The sequence below is a fragment of the Gambusia affinis genome, linkage group LG13 (assembly GCF_019740435.1).
Source record: "Gambusia affinis linkage group LG13, SWU_Gaff_1.0, whole genome shotgun sequence".
Taxonomy (NCBI): domain Eukaryota; kingdom Metazoa; phylum Chordata; class Actinopteri; order Cyprinodontiformes; family Poeciliidae; genus Gambusia; species Gambusia affinis.
In genome coordinates, this window is record NC_057880.1 from 8525121 (window position 1) to 8549140 (window position 24020).

At 38.9% G+C, this 24020-nt stretch overlaps 1 protein-coding gene across 2 annotated transcripts; it reads right to left on the reverse strand.

Moving 5' to 3' along the window:
• Nucleotides 1–825: 825 nt before the first annotated feature.
• adss2 (adenylosuccinate synthase 2) lies at nt 826–23628 on the reverse strand. Of its 2 annotated transcripts, XM_044135623.1 has the most exons (13): nt 23290–23628; nt 14817–14919; nt 12921–12989; nt 12756–12806; nt 12530–12596; nt 7981–8088; nt 7087–7168; nt 6858–6984; nt 5171–5325; nt 4468–4592; nt 4253–4350; nt 3602–3751; nt 826–1784 (listed from the first exon to the last, which is right to left on the reverse strand). In XM_044135623.1, exons 1-13 carry the CDS (start codon nt 23473–23475, stop codon nt 1732–1734), a joined length of 1374 nt encoding a protein of 457 aa, XP_043991558.1. In that variant the 5' UTR covers nt 23476–23628; the 3' UTR covers nt 826–1731. The 2 variants fall into 2 exon arrangements, with proteins under 2 accessions (XP_043991558.1, XP_043991559.1); XM_044135624.1 differs by lacking the exons at nt 14817–14919; nt 23290–23628 and adding an exon at nt 13102–13135.
• Between the last annotated feature and the right edge of the window lie 392 nt (nt 23629–24020).

The window sequence follows — 24020 nt, forward strand, 5'->3', positions numbered from 1 at the left end:
TGAAAATAAACATTGAGCTTTTCCTGTGATCTATGAGCTTGACAGTTTTAACAAGTATGTAAAAAGCATGCTATAAAAGTTATCTACTGCAGCTTTAAAGTAGTTAAGTTTAATTTGACATACAGCGGATCAATAATGACAGTTATATCTCATTCTGTAAAGATGAAAACTTTCTTTTCACAAACAGTGCCTCGTCTGCGTTAGTTACTGGACTTCAATCATGCATCCATGTTTCGTTGTGCGTACTTCTTAATACGTGACATGTTTTATTTCTGGACTCTTGTTACAACGTCATTTATTGTAAATAAGACCGAAGAGGTAACGATGCCACATCTTTTGCTTTAAATAGCTTCCTGTTCCCAAGAGGAAACTTTCCAACAGCAACCAACAATGAAAACATTGTAATATCCCTTAAGAGGTTAAAATAGGTCATTTCAAATCATTACAAAGAAATTAGAAATTGTTATTTTTAGCATATGCATACAGTGGATTGGGAAGTATAACGTTACCTGTGTTTGAAAAGTGGCCAGCTTATCCTTAAAAAACAAGAGGTTATGGATTACTAATCAAAAGATCATCTGATTAACCTTTAAAAAAAATAAAGTATCAGACAGGATGTGGACAAAAATTGGTTTGTGGTAAAGAAATGCAACATTTAGAAGCCTGCAGATGCTAAGAGGATGATTTTATACAATTATATATCAGTTATTTGCTTTTTATCTTCTCAAAATTGAAACATAAAACCAGATCCACTAAAATTTGAACTGGCCTCTTTTTCTGGGCGGCTTTCGAAGCTATGATAAAACAAAGACAACAACAATAAAATATCTGAAATATTATTTTTTTATCAGTTTATAAGTTACTTTTCTCACACATGAACAGAGCATCGCAGCGAAAGTGCAAAGAAATCAAAGCAATACAATTGAAATCACATGAATATGAGCAGAAAGACCCCTGGCAGACAGAAATTATTCTCATTTACGAAAAGATTACCTATTCAGGATTCTCTGTAGCCTTTCCGTGGAAAATTCTCACATTATGGACAGACATTTGGATTTTCTTATGATCAGCAGTCAGGAGAAACCTTCGCTGGCTACACGACATTTAAGAGTTACGTCTTCTGGTTGAACGACGACTGCAAGACTCTGAGGGAAAACAAAAACACTAAAGGACTGGGGTTTTTTTGTTTTTTTTTTAAGTCTAAAAGATCCCTTTATCTGCATGTTGTGCAAATCTGACAGAAGAATAAAATATAGAGCTGACAGAGTCCAGAGCATCTAAAGCGCTGCGGTTCAAACCGACTGACACTGAAATGCCACGGGGATTTAAAAAAAATAAATAAAAAAAAATCACAGCAAGAAACCAAGACAGAATAAAAACACCAGTACCGATTAGAACAGTTCTTGTGTCTGCGGCGGGAGCGATGCCTGATCTCCTCGCGGACGGAGGCTCTTTAAAATAATCGACTACAACCCCACAGGAGACAAAAACGAGGGACAGACAGTGTTTTACTTTCAGTTTAAAATGTTAAAACGGTGAGAAATCTGCCAAACACAGTGCGCAGTCTGACGGAAGTCCGATCTACAGAGCCAGTGGCGCGGCCCGGCCCGGTGGAGATACAACAGTGAGAACAGAAGTGGTTGTGTCTTTGAGACAGGTAGGTCGGCTGTGTGTGACGTGGGGCGGGGGGCAGATGAAGGAAGGAAGGAGGGGAACGTCGCCTTCGCTCCTCTAAAACAGCTGGATCATGGACTCCCGTGACTTTCCCACTCCGATCCACTTGACTGAAGAGAAAGGAAAGATTTTTATCAACCTCATGAGGAGTCTGGGGTTTAGCAGTCTCTGTTTTTGAAACGATAACGCTCAGCAGGAGATGGTGACCTGCAGGTGGGCAATCCCAGCTGGAACTGTGGCGCTAGAAGCTGATCGTTTGGTTTGCATATTGAGTAACATTTTTGTCTATGCAGTAAATTCAAAAGAAACTAAAATCTTTATAGATAATTAACTGTGATTTAACCAAGCAGCACTTCTCTAAAATCCTTCCGTTCCTATTCCTCCCGTCCCATTGGAGCTGAAATTCAAGCTTTCGTCCTGAAGCTGCTGGTATGTGCAACATATTAAGTTATTGGCATCTCTATGTAAAACAATGAAACAATTAGTTTTTTTGTAATGGAGACTCAGTGATGCCACTCTTTGCTCTGGTTCTTAAACAGTGAACTTTGACCTCCTTCCTCATACTCCTCACTGTGCGCAGCGGCAAAATAAACACTGGGCTCCTCACCCAGGCTTCTTTGTTGATCTTCCAGTGGTTTTAAACATTTCATATAGAAAATGTCGCATTGGCCGACTTGGACACACAAAAACACCAGTTAAAAAAAAAAAAAACACAAAAAAAAACTCACATAAACCCCCACTCTTTTAGTTACATGTTGAACAGGTTTTCTATTGCTTCTTTCTGCATGAGCAGCAGAAAATTGGTGCCTACTGATGAGAAATGGTAGATTATTTAATGTGCTTTGAGTAGGACTGCAGTGGGTTTTATGGAGATTTCAGATGATTTCTAAAGAGTTTGCTCTATTCACCGCTACAATATGAATGTAATTATGCATTACTCATGAAACATGCTTCAAGACTATCATTTTAAGTTGTTAAAGTACAGTACAATTTAAAAAAAAAAGCTTTCTCTGTTTGGACAATCTCACCCCTGATCACCCAAAGCCTAACTTGACTTCAGCAAGCAGATGCTGAACATGAACCCGGAGTAAAACAGGATTGTTCCTGTAATGAGTGACTCCAGTTTCACTGCTTTATTGATGACCAGAAAACAAGAAATCAGGACAAACGCAGCTGGAGACACTGGACTTCAACTGATCAACAAAAACCATGTAGGCCACATGGGAAAATGGCTGATCCATTTTGAGACATTAGTTGCAAACATCTTCATTTATTGATTCTTTTTAAATATGCTGACCTGGAATTTGCACATATCATTGACACAAAGCATCATGGACTATAGGAAAGGGAGGATATGAGTTTCTTAATGTTTTTTCCCCCCTTTTACTGAATAAATAAATTTACATCAGAGGTTGGATGTTGAAATAATTTTCCAAAGTGAGATTTTGCTGACAAATTTACTTTAAGGCTCTGTACATCCTAAAGGAGCGCCGCAGATGAAATGGTGGAAGAACCAAATAAGAAACAAGTACCCAGATTGTTGCCTCTTACAGAAATCTAGTTCCTGATGACATGTGGCAACGTAAAACCTCGCAATCAATCAATTACTGATCGGTTAGTAATCATTTTTGTTGGCACAAGCATGACCTTGCTGTAATAGTTTGCCATTTTTCTTTTCAGAGTTTTGGGAAGTCATAGGATGAGAGTTTGAGCATACACGCTCTTTACAGGATTAAAAAAAAAAAAAAAAAAACTACTTAGGAATGCAAGATTGCTTAAAAATGTTCAAATATTCAAAATAACTACAGTAGAAATCCTAAAAATGTATTATTTCATTAAGGCTGTGTGGTTAAAATGATAGCAACAAGCCCTTTCCTTCAGTCATCGTGGTGTGCGTGTGTGTGTGTGTGTGTGTGTGTTTCCGTACCAGGTACTCCCACATGCTCCTCCACGAAGCGCACATACTGCTGGGCGTTCTCTGGCAGCTCCTCGAAGCTTCGAGCTGCTGAGGTGTCGCTCGTCCAGCCGGGCAGCGTCTCGTAGTGGACCTCGACGCGCTGCAACACCTCCTGATTGGCTGGCGCAAAATCAGTCAGAGGAGAGGACAATTTGAAAACGTTCACCTTACAGCACGTCCGTTGAAAGCTGGGGCTCTCTGTCAAGATTCATGCAAACTGGAAACGGGAATGTAATCTGATCAGATTTTTGTTTTTGTTAGACGTCTTATTCTGAGCCAAAAGGAAAAAAACACCAAAAATACTGGAAAAGCAGTAAAAACTAGTTTCCTTAGATATATAATTAAAAGTCCTACTGACGCAAAATTTCTTTTGGTTTAAAGCAACAAGCAGGCACAGTTTTTTCCATGAAAACACTGTGAAAAAGTATTGCGATTGCCTCCATGCACCATCAATGCGCAACACTCCACTGATGAAGAAAAAGCATGCCGAGATGAATTTGACGTTTAGTGAAGAACATTTGGACAAGTCAGTGAGGTAAAAGGTATAAATAAATCAGTGATGTTCACGTGTTAAATACTTATTTTCCATCTTGTAACTTCTTTCTTCACTGGCACACTTACCTGGAAAATAAGGTATAATTTCACCATCGACTTTGTACGCTAAGCCCACTTTGATCTCTGAAAATACGTCGAGTATGTCCAGTTTTGTAAGCGCTAAACTGAAAGAAAAGACGAATGAAAGAAAAATAAATCAAGTATTTCTCTTTATATCTTTCATATTTGGGGGAAAAAAAAGATAAAACTGAAAGGAAAGCAGAAAAAATAAATAAACATACGCAGTGAAGCCATTTATCATATGTGCATATTTGATGAGCACCAGGTCCAGCCAGCCGCAGCGGCGTTTCCTGCCTGTGGTCACGCCGATCTCCTTCCCTCGGTTCTGAAGCAGCTCTCCAATTTCCTGATCACCAAAAAAGAAACAAACATTTCGTAGGTTTTCTATGGTCTTCTTCTAGCAGCAAAAGCCAGAACGCTCCTACTATTAAAGCTCAGTTTACAGGCTGATTTAGCTTAATGAAAAATATACTGCAGATGGGAGCAATGTGCCATCATGTCCTCTAGATGGTGCTGTTTTACAGCAAAATGCTCCGCTCTTTAAAGGACTGGAGTTTCTTAAAGCATAACAACACCTATGACTATGTTATAAATAATATCAGTATGAATAAAGAATGAGGAAAATCTTACAACAGAAGAACTACACTTTCCATTCCAAATCAAAAACTGAAGGAGAATAACTTTGCCATGACTGCGCAAGCAGTGCTTTTTCTATTTAGACCTGCCGGTAAATTATTTGCCATGTAGAAATATATTTTTCATAATTCTATGAAGCTGTTGCATCGCAATGACTTTGCACAATATGGCAGTTTGACTCAGATAGGTCTTTTTATAGGTGGGTAATTTTAGGTTTGGTAGTAAAAGTGATGGCTCCTCCTGTGACGAACATGAAGCATGAATGTGTCATGCTGTGTATCTTCTTACGTTGTTCTGCTCTGAGGGGAAGGCACCGATGCCCACTCTGGTGGTGTAGGCTTTAACCACCCCGTAAACTTCACCGACGTTCTGGGGAGGCATGCCGAGTCCCGTGCACACCCCGCCGACTGTGCAGTTGGACGACGTCACAAACGGGTAGGTACCTGCGAAAAATATATATATATATATTTTTTTTAAATCCACACATAAATATGCGTCTTGTTCAGGTTTTAGGTTATAATCGGAGGATTTGGTCAGTAAAAACAAACCAGGTCAGATACCTCGCCGTTTCCCCTCGGCTTTCATGTGCTTCAAAAAAAAAAAAAAAAAAAAAAAGCTCACCTCAATAATGGTTTCTGTTTGCAAATAAGATTCTTAAAGTGGCAGTATTATGTATTTTAACATAACCAATGTTATTTTCAGTTGTCAGGAAGCCATCACAACATTGTTCCTCTATTAACACTTTATCAACATTTTTACCAGAGTTGCACTGAGAAGTAGCTCATATAACGAGCTCAGCAGATGTGCAGATGTCCTATGTCACACCCGTTCGATCCTCTGGCATGTTCGATCCTCACACACCCCGTTCGATCTGTGCAGTTGCGATCCTCGGTAGGTACCTGCCGTTCGAAAAATATATATATATATATTTTTCTAAATCCTAAATACGCCCCCTTGTTCAGGTTTTAGGTTATAATCGGAGGATTTGGTCAGTAAAACAAACCAGGTTCGATCCTCGCGCGCTTTCCCGTTCGATCCTTCAAAAAAAAAAAAAAAAGCACACCTCAATAATGGTTTCTGTTTGCAAATAAGATTCTTAAAGTGGCAGTATTATGTATTTTAACATAACCAATGTTATTTTCAGTTGTCAGGAAGCCATCACAACATTGTTCCTCTATTAACACTTTATCAACATTTTTACCAGAGTTGCACTGAGAAGTAGCTCATATAACGAGCTCAGCAGATGTGCAGATATCCTATGTGTTTGCTAATTGCTGCTGGCTAGTCTGAAGGAGTTGCATAAGGGAGGAACAGAGGAAGGTTGGTTTGTGAGGCTCTGAGGAGAAGCTGCGCCTCGAAAATGGTGCAGCATCCAGCCAGGCGTTTTACACAGCTGAATGGTTGCCATGGGAGATTAAAGGATTTGACAAACATGTATGAAAAAAAATAAATAAATCAAGGCAACACTCCAAGTATGTTTTTTGATGAGGTTGTAACATTCTAACATGGCGTAAAGCTCAAAAAAGTCAATTTTGCATAATACTGCCCCTTTAATAAGAAATCTGTACAAGTTAAAATTCACACAGGTAACAAAAAAAAATTACTCCAGCCATTCTAGGAACTCAAGGCAGGCTTTATGACAACCTAGCTGTTTTGATAATAGTGCTGAGTGTGGTCAGTGCTCACAATAACAAAGGATCTGTTCAGGTGCGAGATAATCCCTGAAAATGACTGTAATTCAGCTCGACTGACAGACTGCTGCCAGTGGTCGCCTTGGTGCTCATGCAGTAAGGTGACAGAGTGGTTACAGCTGGTGAGACGGCACGTAAACCCCGGACACAGGAGCATGTCGGTCAAACTTACCATCATCCCTACTCATTACTCCAGGAAGGCTTTTGTGAAGAGCAATCCACATCTTAATGTTATCTAACCAGAGCAACCATTAGATGAGGCACACATGCTCTGACTTACTGACCGAAGTCTATGTCCAGAAGTGCTGCGTTGGCTCCTTCCACCAGGATCTTCCTGGGAGGGCCGTGGAGAGCCTCGTACATGAAGTGCACACCATCCCTCACCATGGGCTTAAGTCGCTCCACATAGGCCTGAATCAGGTAAATACAAACCAATCTTTAATTAAAAAAAAAAAACCAAAAAAAAAACACAGCAGGGTTTTAGATCCTGTTTAGATTACTTTTATTAATTACCTTTAATTTATCCAGCTCTCCTTCGATGTCAATCTCCAGTGTCGGATACATGGCTTTGTACTGCTGAGCCAGCATTTTGTATCTGTAACAGGGGGTCAGCTCTGATTAGTTAAATTTAGGCACACTTTTCTCATGATCGTGAGAAATAAAAAAAACTATATAAATATATATATATATATATATCAAGTCATAAGTTTCCACAATGAATGCATTTCATCAATATCCAAACAAGTAGAAGAAAATCTTATCCGTACTTTACTGGGATTTCCTGAATTCAGGGGCTGTGCATGAACACGTTATTGAGAGGCGTTGACCTTTTGGAGAAATTTTAAATTAACCATGATTTACCCCACCCTGATAAACATGAACTATGTAGGGTATTTGTTCATTGGCATCATTAGACAGCACTCCATCAATAAAGCTTTAGGACAAATAAAAGCTTTTGAAAGTAGAAAACAGTCAGTGCTTGGTGACTGCTGTGTATTTATAGGTATATATGTGCATTATCTTCTTTCTTTGTCATTTGATTTGTCTGTGGCTTTGTGAGGGTCATCTCCCCCAACCTTCAACCCCCTTTTTTGCTATTTTTAATTGACCTGGCGTGCCCACTTGGCTGCCTAAACAAGATATCAGTTGTTATTTCTTTCGTACAATAAAGTCAGTTGTACAACACTTTTTTTCTTTGCTCAAAAATGGAGATACAGATTTTGAGGATCTATCATTGTATTCAAAAGGATTTCATGAAACAAAAAAGATCAGAATGGACAATATCGATGTTACCGATTTACCGACTAGGCAGAAACAAGCAGGGCGATGCTAAAATCTCGGGACCAAAATGATTCTTACAGAGCTAACTGAGGAGAGACAGTGAAATCCTGTAAGGCAGGAACAGACCTTTCGGAGAACTGAGTGAAGTCGGCCAGTAAATCACATATCCTGAGACCGCTGCGTGCCGCCTTAGCCGAGTACACCGGACCGATCCCCTTCTTGGTCGTCCCAAGGCTGAGCAGGGCCGGGAGCAGAGAAGGGAGGAGATAATTAACAAAAAACATTCACGTTAATTCATACCTTACCATTTTACAGCAACAGAGTTCGTCATGCAATCACACGTGAAACTCTTGTCATTTGACCAATCAGCAAGTCTGACTGAAAGCGAGCAGACACAGAAAGAGCCGCGTCCAATTAGCTGATCAGACATTTATTATTTTAACATTTTACAGATACATCTTCAACTTCCAAGCGACAGAAAATACCTTCTCTAGCTATTGCATCATCAGAAGTTCCCCTTTTATACACAGCACAGAATCAGACAAAGAGTATTAGAAAACAAATGAAGCAAAATGCACATTTGCATTTCAACAACTTGCCATGTTAACGTGTACAACCGATAAGTCCTTCTATTAAAAGGAAGCTTCAGCACAGCGACATTTGCTGAGCCAACATGCAAAATACAGACCAGAAATAGACAAAGATCTTCTGTGAATATAGAGTTTCACTTGAAGCCCCACTCAGTGTGAAACATCCACTCACCATGTGTCCCACAGTGGAAAGCTACTGTGGATTTACCACAACTACTACTACTACTACTACTACAAAAAAAGAAAAATTCCCTTATTTTTTATTTCATAAATGAAATTAAGAGGCTAATAAAGAATGTTCTAATTGGTAATTTTCTGAAAGAATTGATTTTTATTTCATATATTTTTTATGGTTTGATAAACAGCGACTCATAAAATGTAGAGGTAAATAGAATATTTATATCCGCTGCCTTAAACATAACCCAAGTACAGCTTCATTCATTGTAACTTGCAACACAAAACTGAAGAAATCTTATGTTGTGGTTAGTAGACACACACCTTAGGAAACTGAAACAGTGGCTGCTGGGGAAAAAATAACACCTTATCATCCAATCTAAAAAAGTTCATTTATTTATTAACTCTGGATTTCTGCTTTTCTTTGTCTTTATGGAAGTTGACATCAAACTGTATTTTGAATGAAAATACATACAGATGTGCCTGAAAGTAAAAAGTTATGCAGCTTTAACCTGGTAAATGTGATAATACTGCATGAACCCGACCGTTTGTAATTCCTGGAATATGTTTAGCCTGGTACTTTTAAGCAGCTTGGTTCTGGATGAATGCAGTTTGTGTGATCCGACTCCAGCAGAACCCTCCAGCCTGACGCATCAAACAGCTGAAAGCTTGTAACGGCTGTGTCATTACAGCATGTGATCGCTTTGCCTCTTGCACAGATTCGCTGGGAGCATTTGTGCTTTGGTCGATGAGCTGCAAAGTCATTATGATTCGTTCTAAAACAAAAAAATCTCAAGATACAATTAGGGAGTTAAGTTCTTGGATCCGATAAAGATTATCCAAGACAAAAGAAAAAATCTGTATGAGGTGAATTTATTGTTCATCAGCATAGATGAGTTGACGGTTGGTTTCATTAGACGTTTCCTCTGATCACTAAAACTAGACATTACTTCTTTAAAGAAACGTGAGAATAGAACAGCAGCTCATTTTCATTACCTATCAGAGTTTTCTTGCTAACAAATTTCATTTAGCACCTTATATTTAGTTTACTAGCTGAATTAAGTGTAACAATAAGTTTTTAATGGAGAAATGAGTAGTAAAAACATAAATGTGCTGGTAAAGCAACTCATTTAACATCATTGCTTTTAAAGCCCTCTTAACAAGCAGTCATTGTTTAGCAGTAGGAAACCAAGTAACAGAGAAGGTTTATATAAAAATGGGAATAACTGCACCTTTAAAGAATTCAGAGCTTTTTTCATAAAGACGGTGCAACAAACCAAACTATCCAAGTCTTTCGTTCGAACAATCATTATCTAAATTTGCTCAAAGGAAAATATTACACTAATAAAAACATTGTATTCAAGGCAGCTTTAAATAAACTCCCACTGCACCATCCTAGATGTCAACATATTTGTCTCTTTACTTTAGTAAGCTATATTATCATATATAAATTTTAAAGGATTACTGCTAAATCTGCTAAATAAAAATCTACAAACTGTTTCTAAGGTTCGAATCACTAAGTGAGAAAGAGGAGAATGTGTCAGTGACTAAGGTTTTCTATGACTTTATAGAGGGAAAACTTTAGTTTTAGCATAGCTGTATGCTATCAGCTGTACGGTAACATATAGCCTCTGAACGCCCGTCCAGAACCTCACTGTCTAAAACTGTAGGAACTTTTTTTCCCCCTGTGGATCTGAAATACAAAACCTGTTTAAGTTTCAGGTTCTGACCTCTGTACTGGATAGTAAACAATGTACCGGATTTTCTGGACTATAACTTGCTCTGATAAAGACGAATCAGTCAAAAAATGCATCATGAAGAGGAAAGAAAACACAGTATGAGTCACACTGGACCTCAGACCCATTCAATGAAATATAATGTTATAGAAAAGGCAATTTATTTTAGGAACTTTACCACTAAGTGAGACATATTTATAGTTTAATTATTTTCACAGTTGGAAGTTTAAAAGCCTTTATTTCTGTTTATTATGATGATTTTTTTCACTTCCAGCTAATGGAAACACAACATTTAAAAATTAGAATATTACACTAGACCAAAAATATATATTTTTAAAAATTCTTAAAAACAAAAATGCGGCTTAATAAAAAATATGTTTTGTACCTCCTTAAAGGTGACATTTTCAAAAGTTGCTGCTATTCTGACAAACAAGAGTCATCGGGAGTCGGGATATTTCTTCAAATATGACTGCATGAATCATTTATTTTGAAATTGTTAGACGTGACAGGGACGCCGTCCATGTTGCTGATATGAAGTTGATATTCCTGTTTTTCAACAAACTTGTGGAAACGGCGAACCTTTGGTTAGAAGCCTATTGGCAGTTTCTGACACACCCCAGACAGAGAGGCGGCTGCGTTGCATGAACCGGTAACGCAAAGTCATTTGTATCCCATCTCAAATGGACACAAATGTCATTTGTGACTACTACCATGTGGAGGCATGATTGGAGCACTGACAAGCCTCTAACTGCAGCATGCTCTTCAAGAACCCATCTGTGGACTTGTTCTTTCAGCTCTGGCCATCTTGCTTTCAGTCTGCGATTACTTTGCAGCTGCAGGTGATAATATTTTACTTTTTGGTTCATGTCAGTCAGTATGAATTAACATTTAAAGCGTCAGTCAAAAAGGCATCGTGAAGAGAGAGAGAGAGAAAAAAAGAAAACAGAAGTTGCACCTGCCTGTAAGTTACAGAACCAGTCAAATGATGAAAAAGAAGGGTGAAGTAATATCAGGACCAAACGGTACATTTGAAGGACATGTAAGTGTTTAAGTTTGGGGCTGGCATAAGGGTTAGAGGTAGATTTAAGTCTCTAAAGATACTGATGCACAAAGCAGAAGTGTTTGAGAATGGTGGGGCTTATGAGTCCAGGGTTCCACCTAGGAATTAAAAACTTCTCAAACTATCGGGCTGCACTGCCAGTCAACTTTCTGTAGGGCTCCCCCAGTGGGCCACCAGGTTTTACTTGTGCCCACACCAGGCTAAGCATTGCTTAGTTACTTAAGTATTTTTAAAATGTTTGCATTTTTTACAACTTTATAGTTGGTATTCAGGTATTCATTTCCCAATCTTTCAATAATACATAATTATCAAGTGATATTTTCAAATTTCCTGTCAACTTTTTGTAATAAAAAAAAAAACCCGACGGGCTGCTCTGCTGGATGAATGACTGCCCTAGCACCCAACCACCGGGCTTAGCAAGTTTTTCTGGCGAGTTGCTTTCGAAAGAACACAACTAGCCTTAATTTCACTGTTCGGAAATATTTCTGAAACAAAAACCGTGGTGGTGTGGAAACCAAAAGGCCACCACATTAATCTTATTAATGTAGCATTTATTTACAACAACAAGAAATAAGCCTGGACTGGACTGCATGCTGGCTACATGAGCTGAGAGCCCAATCAATCTAAAGCTGCTGGCTAACCCAGCATGAGCATCTAAAGAGCTGAAAAGCAAACAAAGTAACTATTCTGCACAACAATTACTTAGATGCTACTATTACTAAATATAGTGAGAGTTTATTTAATATTTTTGCTTGCATGCAAGTATGAAATATCAAAATGTTACAGATAAAACTATCAGAACATTAATCAATATGTCCAGATTTGAGCAGCAACAGGAATAATTGTAAGCTTTTCGTATGAAATAAAACACATAATCATGTTCTACATTTTAGTTGTAAATTTATGTGTAAATTCTATCTATTGTTCATAATCTCAGACCAAGCCACACCAACTTACAAGATTAATGTACGTTAAAATTAAAAATAAAACCCTACACGTTTGTTTACATTGTCCATGCGTACGGATATGTTTGGACGAGCTGCTGTGTTTGTGTACGTATGGGTGTGCGTGTGTGTGTGTGTTACAACCATCTTTCTAAGCAACAGGTTTCTTACTTCTTGCCTGCTTGTTCTTGCCTCTGCTGTTCCTGAACGCCATCGACAGCTTGGTGGAAGTCAAACACTGTGGAGGAGGGAGAGAGGGGACACACACTCTCACACACCTCAGAGAAAGCAGGACTCACACATACACTAATATGCACACTTTCCAGCGTTCACACACACATTCCTTATTCCCCCCACCCCAGAAAAACAGCGAAGAGGCGGAGCTGGCAGGGCTTACCTATATGTGCTCTGTCTGAGATGATCAGTCTTTTGTCCCAGTCCGTCAGGTCTAAACATACAGAGGAATACCTTTCATCTCTCTGGTTTTAATCAAACACGCTGTTGTAAACCGGTGTAATTTTTATTCTTTCAAAAACATGTAAAAAATAGGTATTTCACTTACCTTTCCCCTTGCCTTGGTTTTTCTCAGCCTCTTCAAACAGGCCTGGAAGGTGGATCACAACACCATTCCCTGAAACAGCCACCGATGAGAGGATGGTTATGTTCACAGTTTCTGATAACTTTGTACCAAATGGACAACCAGAAGGTGCAAGGATGATTCAGGGAATTACAAATTTGGTTACCTGAATAATATTTAGCATTGTTAGGAATGCACCAGTCTGGAAGTCTCAGCCTATATTGACACCCAATGATAATATTCTTGTTATAGTCGTTACACAAAATTTACCAATATCATATATTTTTCTCTACCATTTTGAGATTGTGAAAAAAATGACCACATGCTTGACATTGCTTCCTTGTTTCAGATAAATACCCCACAATCCCACAGAGCATCGCTATCACATGCCCAAACAAACAGCACATGGTCGACTGGATTCCCCAACAGCAACAAGTTCGAAATCAACATTATTTACCTTGGCCCAGTTTTACTAACAGTACCAATATCATTATGCTAAAAATCTGAAATGAATAGCTAATGCATTGACCGAGGCACTAAAAGAGTACATCTGCAGAAATGTTGTGCTGCTTGAAGCAGCTTAAATAAGCTCAAACAGAGATTGAGGTTTATGTGTCTAACATGCAGGCTTAGGTTAGAGCCTGTAAATACTCCATGACAGTAAAGAAGGAAAAGTTAAAAGAAATGACTTCACTTTAAAAACCCGCTTTGTTTTGCCACAGTTTGCGACTGCAGTTTGAGAATAAAACGCTGGCGGTAGAGCTTGTGGTTGTTGAATGGGAAAATGGGTCAAATAAAGTTTCTGGAGTTACCGGGGGAAAAAAAACCAAACTCCTAGCAGTGTGTTGTATAATCAGTCCACTCTTAAGAAAAGACAGGCGACAAGCATTATTAAAAGCCCAAAACTGATGTGTCAATCATGCCATTGGCGACGCGGCTCACCGCAACTGTAAGTGTACAATCCAGCATCTGACGACTGGGAAATGGCGAAAGAGGCAGAAATGTTGCCAACACAACCACAGCACTTTCTCCTCAGCTAGAAGATGTTGACTAATGAGGTTTTAAACACAAACGTTGGACTTAAAACCTGGACTTAAAGTTTTAACACAATTTCTTGTGGTACTATTATAATAACAATAAAAGTGACGATAAGAACTATTTATTACCCCTTTTCACATAACGAAGAATTATTTGTACCACCAAATTGCCCAGAGTAAGTGCATTTAATCATGTTTTTAAATTTATCGATATGTAATCATACTCTCACTGAACAAACAGTGGAGAAAATACTGAAACTCACAATCTCCACAATACGGCTGGTTTTAAACATCCTTATTTAGAAAGAAACTGTGACAATAATAAATCAAAATTTTTATCTTAGGAAATTTATCACAATAAATGATAAACGATACAATAAAATCCCTCCCTCCACCAACAAAAAACATGGGTAGAAAATATGGATGTGCCAAAAGTAAATGCGGAAACAAGACAAACTGAAACGCTACAAGAGACTCTTCTCATACAGAGAAGCACTAAAGTGCATGAAGTCTCTAATTCATGCACCCAGAAGGAGTGGAGAAGGAGATGCGATCAAGCTGCATGTTGAAGCGTTTGGGAGCCTTAAAGGAAGAGTTGGGACTCCATTAGCTAATGAAGTTAGTGCAGATGAGTGGATGTGATGCAGCCCGCAGCTTGGCGCCGAGTCAAGCTGCTCACAGCCTCTGTAGCAGCCGTTAAAATGGATTTTTCAAGTCAAAAGGTAATTTCTTGATCAATTTGGTCTAAAACGCCCTTATTACTGTGCCTGAATGTATGCACGTAGTTTGCATTAAAAGAAAAAAAAAGAAAGAGAGAGGAAGAGAGTGTGCTGCTCTTACACACCAATGAAGGCGGTGACTTTGGGGTTGATGATGCCGCTGGGTAGGAGGTGAAAGTCGTACTCCACAGAGTCCACCACCACCGTGTGTCCGGCGTTGTTGCCGCCCTGCAGAGAAGCAGCAGAAAGCCGATGAGGGGAAGCAACAGAAATAGAGAGAGGCCTGTTTTTTAAAAGAAACATTAAGGCTGAATCGTTTGACGAGTAGCAGCAAGCAGGACACTTTCTGTTTGTATTGGTGAGCCCACAGGATCTTTCAGATATAACACAACTTCAGTGGATTGTTGGCATGTTGTTTATTGTGTGAAAAAATCCAAATGGTGCACACCCAAAGTCAAGCCTACATGTCCAGGCAGGACTTGGGTGTTCCTATTGGCATGATCAAATGGAAGTCTAAACCTCCCAGCTCAACTGCTGAGGATTATTCACACTCAGGGTAAAGAAACTGTAGCTGGAGGAAGAATATTTGGTTCTCCAAAGGTCTGCACCACCAGCTGTAAGAAATGAAAAACCTGAACGTCAAGATTTTGGCTGTCATGTCTGCACAGAGAGAGAGAGATCAGTTACACCTTCAGCAGCATTTAATGGCCGTGCTGTCCTTGTCCCACTGCCCAAAGTCACCGAATAGAAAATCGATTTATTGATCGATGCATGTTAGGGAACCCATAATTACTGAAACGCCGTCACTTAGCTCGTTAACACTGAGCTTTTTACATTGTTACATCACAGAGTGGGACATCTGACAGCTTAGAGGTGAGGATATTATTACCAATCTGAGAAATGGGTTAATGAAACTAAACTCTTGGATTACTCTGGGAGTTTGATAAAAATGTCACAACTAATTAAATGATAATCTGGCTACAAGTAGCACAGACCATCAGTAATACAACTGCCCCCACCTGTTGCCGCATGCTACCAGTCAAGTGGCTGAAAGACCTTTCCTTCACTCAAAAGGAAACATTTCCAGTCACAAATAACACAAACTGTCCCGATTAGCCAACATTAGCTTCTTATACTTGTTTCACTCTAGAAACTAAGAAAAAGAAAGGTTCCACATAATAAACACTTAATATAATAAAAACTACTTCCAAATGTAGAGGGTGCTTACTCTATTTTACTCTTAAGGTATCAAAATCAAAAATATAGAAAACCCTTTAAATTGACACAGAGAATCAGAGATTCTACATATTTTGGACATATATTAACCCTCAGCTATACAATTTACAACATGCAATTATCCAAAAGTTTTCTCAAAACAATTATATACACGATGCAGTGAATAAGAATTTGCCCCCAACAGATTTTGCATTTGTGGGGTGGCTGTGGAGTAGTTTTCTTCAATAATTGTAGGTTTGATTCCAGCTTCCTCCAGTCACATGCCAATGTGCCCCTGGGCAAGGCACGTAACCCCAAGTCACCAACCGATCTGTGTGTCGGTGTGCAAATGTGAGAGTGTGAATGGATGAACGTGGCTGTAGTGTAAAGCACTGGAAAGCTTGTCACACTGAAATGTTTAAATCAAAATAATTTTAAGGTGAAATAATAACCTAAGTAAATAGAAAAAGAAGCTTTAGAATTATGACTTTATTTATAAACTTCACCAGAGGTTAGATTATGACAGTTATAATAACAAAAAGCATTAAAAAAACCATAAGCTAAATTTAACTGTGGATCCATTTTTCTCTTTGCCTCTTTTGTCTTTAGTTCATCCTTGGACCAGGATTTGCTCCCCTTTCTGCAGTCTGCAAGTACATAAATCACAGCTAGCATGTGCTTTTACCACAAAGTTATTCTTGGCCGGCACAGTACCCTGCAGGTGTAGAGGGCAACACATGTTTGGGAAGAGATGCCTCTCCTTTTTAGAAAACACTTTTACGACACATCCCTCCCCAACAGAACCAAAGAACTGGGCTCTGCTTCATATGGTCCCGTGATCAGAACCTCATTCCAGTCACAACAAACTGAACTTTTACTGCTGCTGTACAGTGCTGGAGAGGCAGTACAGAAAAATTAAAATCATATATATATACACATCATAGTTTAAAAACTAGTACTATAAAGAAATCATCATCCTGGATATGACTGAGAAAACTATGATGAAATAACCCAACACTTTTAGTCCAATTTTGCATTAAAATGTCATTACTTATTGAATGAGACTTCCTGACAACAGTCAAACATTCATAAAGACTCTTTCATGTTCATAACAAATGTTAAGCTTATGACAGTGTCGTGTCAGTCTTATGCACACCTCTCACACAAAGTGTTACCAAATTCTTTCAGTTGTGTTCCTTATTTTTATTTTTTTACAAGAAATAATCCTTTCACAACTGAAGGAATTATTTCAAAAATTCAAAAACTTTTTCCAAGGATTCTTGTGATGGGATTCTTTCACAACTAGAAGAATGCTTGAAAGAATTTTTTCAGTTGTGACATAATTTTTCCTTGAAAGACTTCTTACATATCTGAATAACACTTCATGAAAGACTTTCGTAACACTTTGTGTGAAGGGGTGTGTATAAGACTGACATGACACTGTCATAAGCATGACATAACATTCAACATTCTTGAAGCGAATACTTTTTCAAAGGATTCTTGTGAAAGGATTCTTTCACAACTGAGACTGACGCTGCGTGAAGCAACAAATACGTTCATGTTTTATGAACATGAAGTGCGTGTTGATGGTATGCTTGCACAGTGTCAAAGTAAAAAACGGAACAAGAACTTCTGTTTCTGCAACAATCCATACAGTTCAGCTTCAGCATTAACTTAACGCGTTAAGATCGCACATGTATTTGTAATGTATTCTGGTCTTTGCGGAAGTATTCAAGTATTCATGCTCCTTTGTCGTACTGTGCAATATTACAACTGCAAACTTTGAGGTAGTCTGTAAGGGTTTTTTACGTAACATAGTAAAACAAAGTGGACAAGTGCATCATGGAGAAAAAATGTGGCAGGGTTTCCCAATTTCTTTTTACAAAAAGTTTAAAAGTGAGGCATGTACTGTTGAGAGCAGACATGTGCATACGCAGAATAAAACAATAATGAAAAAAGGCTTAATCTTCCTGGGTGCTTCAATATTTCCACATAAAGTTCTTTCCTCATGATTCTATCTATTTCATGAAGCGTACCAGTTCGTCCTGCAGCAAAACTTCCCCACACTACAGCATCCCGTCGTTACGGTCAAACAGTTTCATCAAACATAGGACATGTCTCCAAAAATGGTCTTTGTCCGTGTGTGCGTTTGCAAACTGCAATTTCTCATTTATGTGTTTCTTTTGGAGAAATTACTTCCTCCTCACTGAGTGGCCTTTCAATCCATGTCGGTACAGGACACTTTTCAGTGTCGCCATATTCAGCAAACATATTCACAAGCTCTTCTGCAAACTTTTGGAGTCAATCTACACATGCTGGGCCAAAATACGTCCGTCTCTAGAACACACAACACGTCTTCTTCCTGAGCGTGTCAAACGTGTTCCGGATGCGACCTTGAAATACTTTCCACAGGTGAGCCTCTAATTAATTCAAATATGTTGGCCAAGTCATCACCAATCTCCAAAGCCAGGTAGCAACGACAGATAGAGATAGCGATCCAGATGTGCTACGGTAGGAAAACCAATGAGGTAGCACAGATCGTCAGAACATCAGATGCACGTTCTTTATTTACCCACAGTGGACTTCTTCTTCCAGTTCTGGGTGTCTAGCTTTTAGCCTGCGATTAGCTTTCCTCATGGCTGCAGATGGTAATGTTTAATCCTGATATCCATCAGTATGAATAAATATTTAACATGAAGAGGGAAAAAAACATATACAAGTCATACCTGTATACAAGTCGCAGGGCCCACCAAACTATAAGAAAAAGTATGACTTAAAGTCTGGAAAACATGGCACCCTATGGAAGCAGCTATAAGAAGAAATTAGGAATGTCACAATAGGACACTGTAGTTTTATTTGTATGGTTAGCCAAAATACGTTTGACCTCTTATTTGGTGGAGAATCAAAACTGATTAAATATCTTGATAACACATGTTAATTAACAGCCATAAGAAAAAAATACCTTAGCTGTGCTTTGGAGGACGGGTACGTATTTCAGGTTTGACCTATGGAGAACGTCAGCATCTGTTTACTCAACGTCAAGGGTCAACAGAGCAATAGTTCCTGCTTCACACCCAGTTCTCTCAGAGTCGCCTTGGTGTTTTCACAATCAAACACCAGACTCCAAGGCAACAAGACGCATTAATGTGCTGCTTTTGTCTGACCAACACCCAAAAACCTGATCCATGGTATGCAGAAGAAATGAGGGCGTGAGCAGCTAGGGAACCCGGTGTACTAACTGCTAAACAATTACCAGTATCTTTTCTGAAATAAAATATAATTGTTTGTCCTACAAATATTCTCACGTATTTTTTCTCTCTTCTACGTGTACATGCCCCCTTACTCACAGAGACTTATGCTGTAACAAACACCAAGAAAAAAAAAACTTCTTGCAGAGCCGATTTTATAAAAAGATTGACGCTATCTCTTTCAGCTCACCACGGCGTACTCACGTGTCAGTGAATCTCCTCTCCCTTATTAAACATACACATCCAACAAGGCATGGAAAGGAAGCGGAACAGGAAGCCAATACCCGTTTTCTCGTTTTATGTTCAGCTATGTTCTTGGCAAGACCGTCTGTGGAAAGACACTTAGAAGGAGAACTTGTTATGTCAACTTGTTATCAACAGAGTAAACTAATAGCTCTCTGAACACGGCACATATTCGGAGCACTCCAAAGATAAACACCACTGTTGTCCCCAGCAGGCTGAGGAAGATTGTGTTGAGCTTAAAATGTTGGCTATAGAACAATCTTTGCTAATAATAACATTAAATGATTAGGCTGAGTGACTTGGAACGAGACTTCCTAAATAGGGGATAAATAAAAGCCAATAAACCAAAACTAATAAAGAGAGCATTTTAGCTGAGAGATTCAGATGCCCCAAAGAAATCTCTACATTCCCAGCTTGGCAAGACAAGAATCGATGTTGCTATTTTATCACCTGGAAAATAGATCAATGCAGGGCAGTACAAGTGGTCTGAATATGCTGTATGGTCTGCAACAGGACAGCCAGACTGCAGGCTTCTCCTCTGATTAAATATGTGGCTCTATGCCACTAACAGGAAAAAAAAAGTTTTTTTTATACATTTTACCTCATCCCACCTCTGGTTGCTTTCACCAACGATCACATCTAGTCTTTTTTTCTAAAGATCAAAGAAAACAATCATCCCAATCATAGATGGAGAGCTGGGTGTCGAAACAGTCCAGCAAAAACTCAAGGTATGTCAGGGTCTCACCTGATTTGCATGGAGAAGCCAGATCTGATGCAAATTTATTTGAGAAAATCTGGCTCCAAGCTAGAGACATGTATGAACACTTAACACACAAGTTGGTAATGAGTTGGCTTAATTTGTGCTGCAGCCATTTCCCGTCAGTCCGAAACAATAAGACTGTTTATCACAACACCCCCAATATCTGATTCAAATTTGCTCTTACTGAATCACATGAGATCATTTTTGAGTGTATATAATGTCAAATAAAATGGAAATGATTTTCCATTTTGAAGTGCCTGAAATTCAATGGAAAACCATCAGGATGAGCAGTTAAAGTTGGACATCAGGAGCAGTTTTAAAGTAATTATATACAAGTTGGGGTTCATACAGCATGTGGGCATTGTGTTTGTCCAGACTGCTCTTTCATTCTCATAGTTTGTTCGTGTCAATGTGTGTGTGAATAACTTGCACATAATCTGTTACTCCTGATAAGGCAGCAATGGCTTTAAGAACTTATTGCAAATGAAAAGCAGCCAACAGAAAACGATACATAGCAGCATTTTCTGTAGTCACTGGTTCTGGTTCACACTGAACCTTATTTCTGCATCATTATTCGTATCAGCTTACACTGGTCTGTCTGCCATTTTTAAAACATGCATTACACAATACCCTTGTTGAATCTGATAAACGCTGATGTGACTTCAAATGCCTTCGGAAATCGAGACGCTTACGACTCCAGCTATCCTTCAGCATCTCAGCCTCTGTCTCTAATTCAGGCCTGGACCTTCAGGGAAGTGTGGGTGAATCTGATTGGCCAAATATTTTGGCCTAAAGACTATCTATGAATGGCACTTGGAAACATGATGGTCTGTTATACATTCCAGTACTTTGCAATGCTGATATTTTGCATTCTGCAGAAATGGACAGACACTGACCTGCATCGTTAGCAGAACACACAAAGGCTTACGACAGTATACACAAGAAACTAAACTGTATCACGATGATAGAAAGGTGGCATTAAATCAATCATTCACGGATTTAATGAATGATTGATTTCATTCAATCAATCATTCAATCAAACAGAATGTGATAACTGAAGCCTCAACATGTTTAGCCTTTAAACAGACGGCAGTAGTAGTTCAAACTGAGTGCCACCCATGTCAGCCAAGAGTCGGAATCCTACATTACAAGTTCACCAAAATAAGACATTATAGCTCCATAGAGGTACTTCAAGGTAGTGGTAATTCTTGGTCCACTTTGGGCCATTCACTAACAACCTGACATTGTGCAGATGCCAGTCAATCTGAGAATTATTGCCTACATCAATGAATCCATCCCTTTTTGGCCAAGGTGTTCCCATCATCTAATGAGTATTTTTAGTGCTGCGTCACAAAGCTAAAATTACTTTCAAGACTGCTTTCTTGAACATGGCATGAGTTTACTGAACTTCATCAGCTTCCACTGACCACTCTCGAATAAAGGTCACTAGAGCCAATAAAACCTGTCAAAAAGAATAAATAAAACCATGTGTGATTTTTAGAACAAACCAAATCATTAGGTCTGATGTCATAAATGCTGAAGTATGTAGCGTTTTGAAAAATTTGTTTGGTTTATTTACTTATATATCTATATATATATATATATATATATATATGTGTTAGAACTATTACCATGTTGTGACAGCATAACATGAGACAGATAATCTGTGACAAGATTGCTCTCCTCCACCTCCTCCCAGTGCCACTATTGCCGTCTGAAAAAAAATGCACCACTACCGGCCGAAAACAACTAATCAGAGTCACGAGGAGTGTCTTAGCACTGTCAATCAACCTGATGTGTGTCTGTGGAATGTGGTAATGGCGGAAAAACAACTTATTGTTACAGAAAAACTGTTTATCTGTCATCTTTTGTGGCAATTCCGAATGGATTGAGCATACATGGCATCCTTTATTGTAGTAAACAAGCTGTAGCATGGCAAAGAGCAAGAGTGTGAAGGATGAGTACACTAGTGTGATTGACAGCGTTGAGACTCTCCTCCTGGCTCTGATTGGTTGTTTCTGCCAGAGCTATTTGTTCAGATGACAGCAGGTCCATAAGGAGAAGACTGAAAGGCTAAATTTTTTCACATATCTCTTATTTTATACTGTCATAACATTGTGATCATTTTAATATGTAAAAAAATTTTTGTAAAAGTTATATACTGTCACTTTAATATAAGCAAAATTGTAAGCAAGACTTTTTTGATTTGTTATTATGACATAGCAAATTTGCTGTCGAATTCTGCAGAATCGTGTGGTTTTTGAATCATACGTTTAGTTGTTTTCACCTAATGTTAGCTTGACATAGCATTCAGGTTTGAAACTCTTTTTGGCACTGAAAAGCTGTTGCAAATGAAAAGTGAAACTATTCAATTAACTCCATAACTTCTAGAATTATATCTTCTATAATATTTAAAAATGTTAGGGTTATATTTCTTAGCAAAAGATATCTCTATTTCTAAAACACAAAATACTTTTGAATGGTAATCATGTGTAATAATAAGCCACTATAATCCTAATGGTATTGGGAGTCTCAGAAGAAGATGTTGCTTTGGCAACAAAACCAATCCTTTAGTTAACTAAACAACTAAGCGTTCATTGTAGCTAAAACATAAAACAGACAGTGAAGAGATTAACCGTGTGGCTGCTATATTTACCAATAACTATCATTGACTATAATACATATAAATTACAGATATTTAAAGAGCTAAGCAGCTAGCAAGAATTCAAGGTGACTTTAGCAAACACAGAGCAACTCCGTCTGATATTGCTTAGCTTGTTAAAACCAACGCTGCATTCAAGAAATTTCTCCAAACTGGTGGAAATATGTCAACATATCATTCTGACTCTCAGTGCTTAGCTTAATGCTAACTCTGAGAATACACCTGACGTATAAATGTGTAGCGGAACTCCTCTCATCACTGAGCGGGAGAAACTGTCAGAAACTCCCACACTGGAAGTCGGAAGCTGTCAAAGAGGGGTTTTATTTCCGCTTGGCTCCCCCTAATTAAACGAGGTGACATGAAAGCAGCGTGACTCCGACGTGACGGAAAGAAAGCTAGCGCCCAACGGTTACCTGCGGGGGCATTAACCCGGTAACAGCTGGGGCTTTGTAGCCCGAGGGCTCACCTACCTGACATCTGCACACTATGTCCGCGTCTTGAGCCAGGAGATCCACAACTTTCCCTTTCCCCTCGTCTCCCCACTGAGCCCCGAGCACCACAGTCACTCGGTTGCCAACGGGCGGTCTCGGTAGTGTCCGCTGGCTGCTGTTGCCGTCCGAGGCCTCGACGGTTTCCTGACTCCCACTTTGAGACATTTCTGCTGGGTTTCTCCCCCGGCCGAGAGACTGTGCTGTAACGAGCAGCTGCCTTCTGCTTCTGTCGCCCCAAAGACAGAGAAGCGAGAGGGAGCTCTCTCCCCACAGCGACGTTGAGAGCTGCGGAGCGACGCTCTCTGCACATGCGCGACCGCTCGAATCTCAAAATTTAAAATCCTGAAATATAAACAGAGAGCTACAAATAAACACCTTTGGGTTGCTATTTTGAAATAACCAAGAAGCTGCTTGTCTTAAAATAAATAAAAATAAATAAACATGTTAGATGAACCAAGTAAATCATCTGTTCTACTGCTCTTCTACAATTTCAGGTGACACTTCCACTTGTGGATGTGTGTTCAGGCACAGGGAGAAGCAGCATCTGTGACCCTTCAGTTAAAATTAAACCACAAATGGAGGAACAAACACTGTAGTTAAAGTCTTTCGTCTATGATTAACTATATGTGTTAGTAACATTTTTAGGATTCAAGTTTAAACCCATTTTCAATATTCATAATTGATCACAAAGTCTTTGTTTTCTTTTGTGT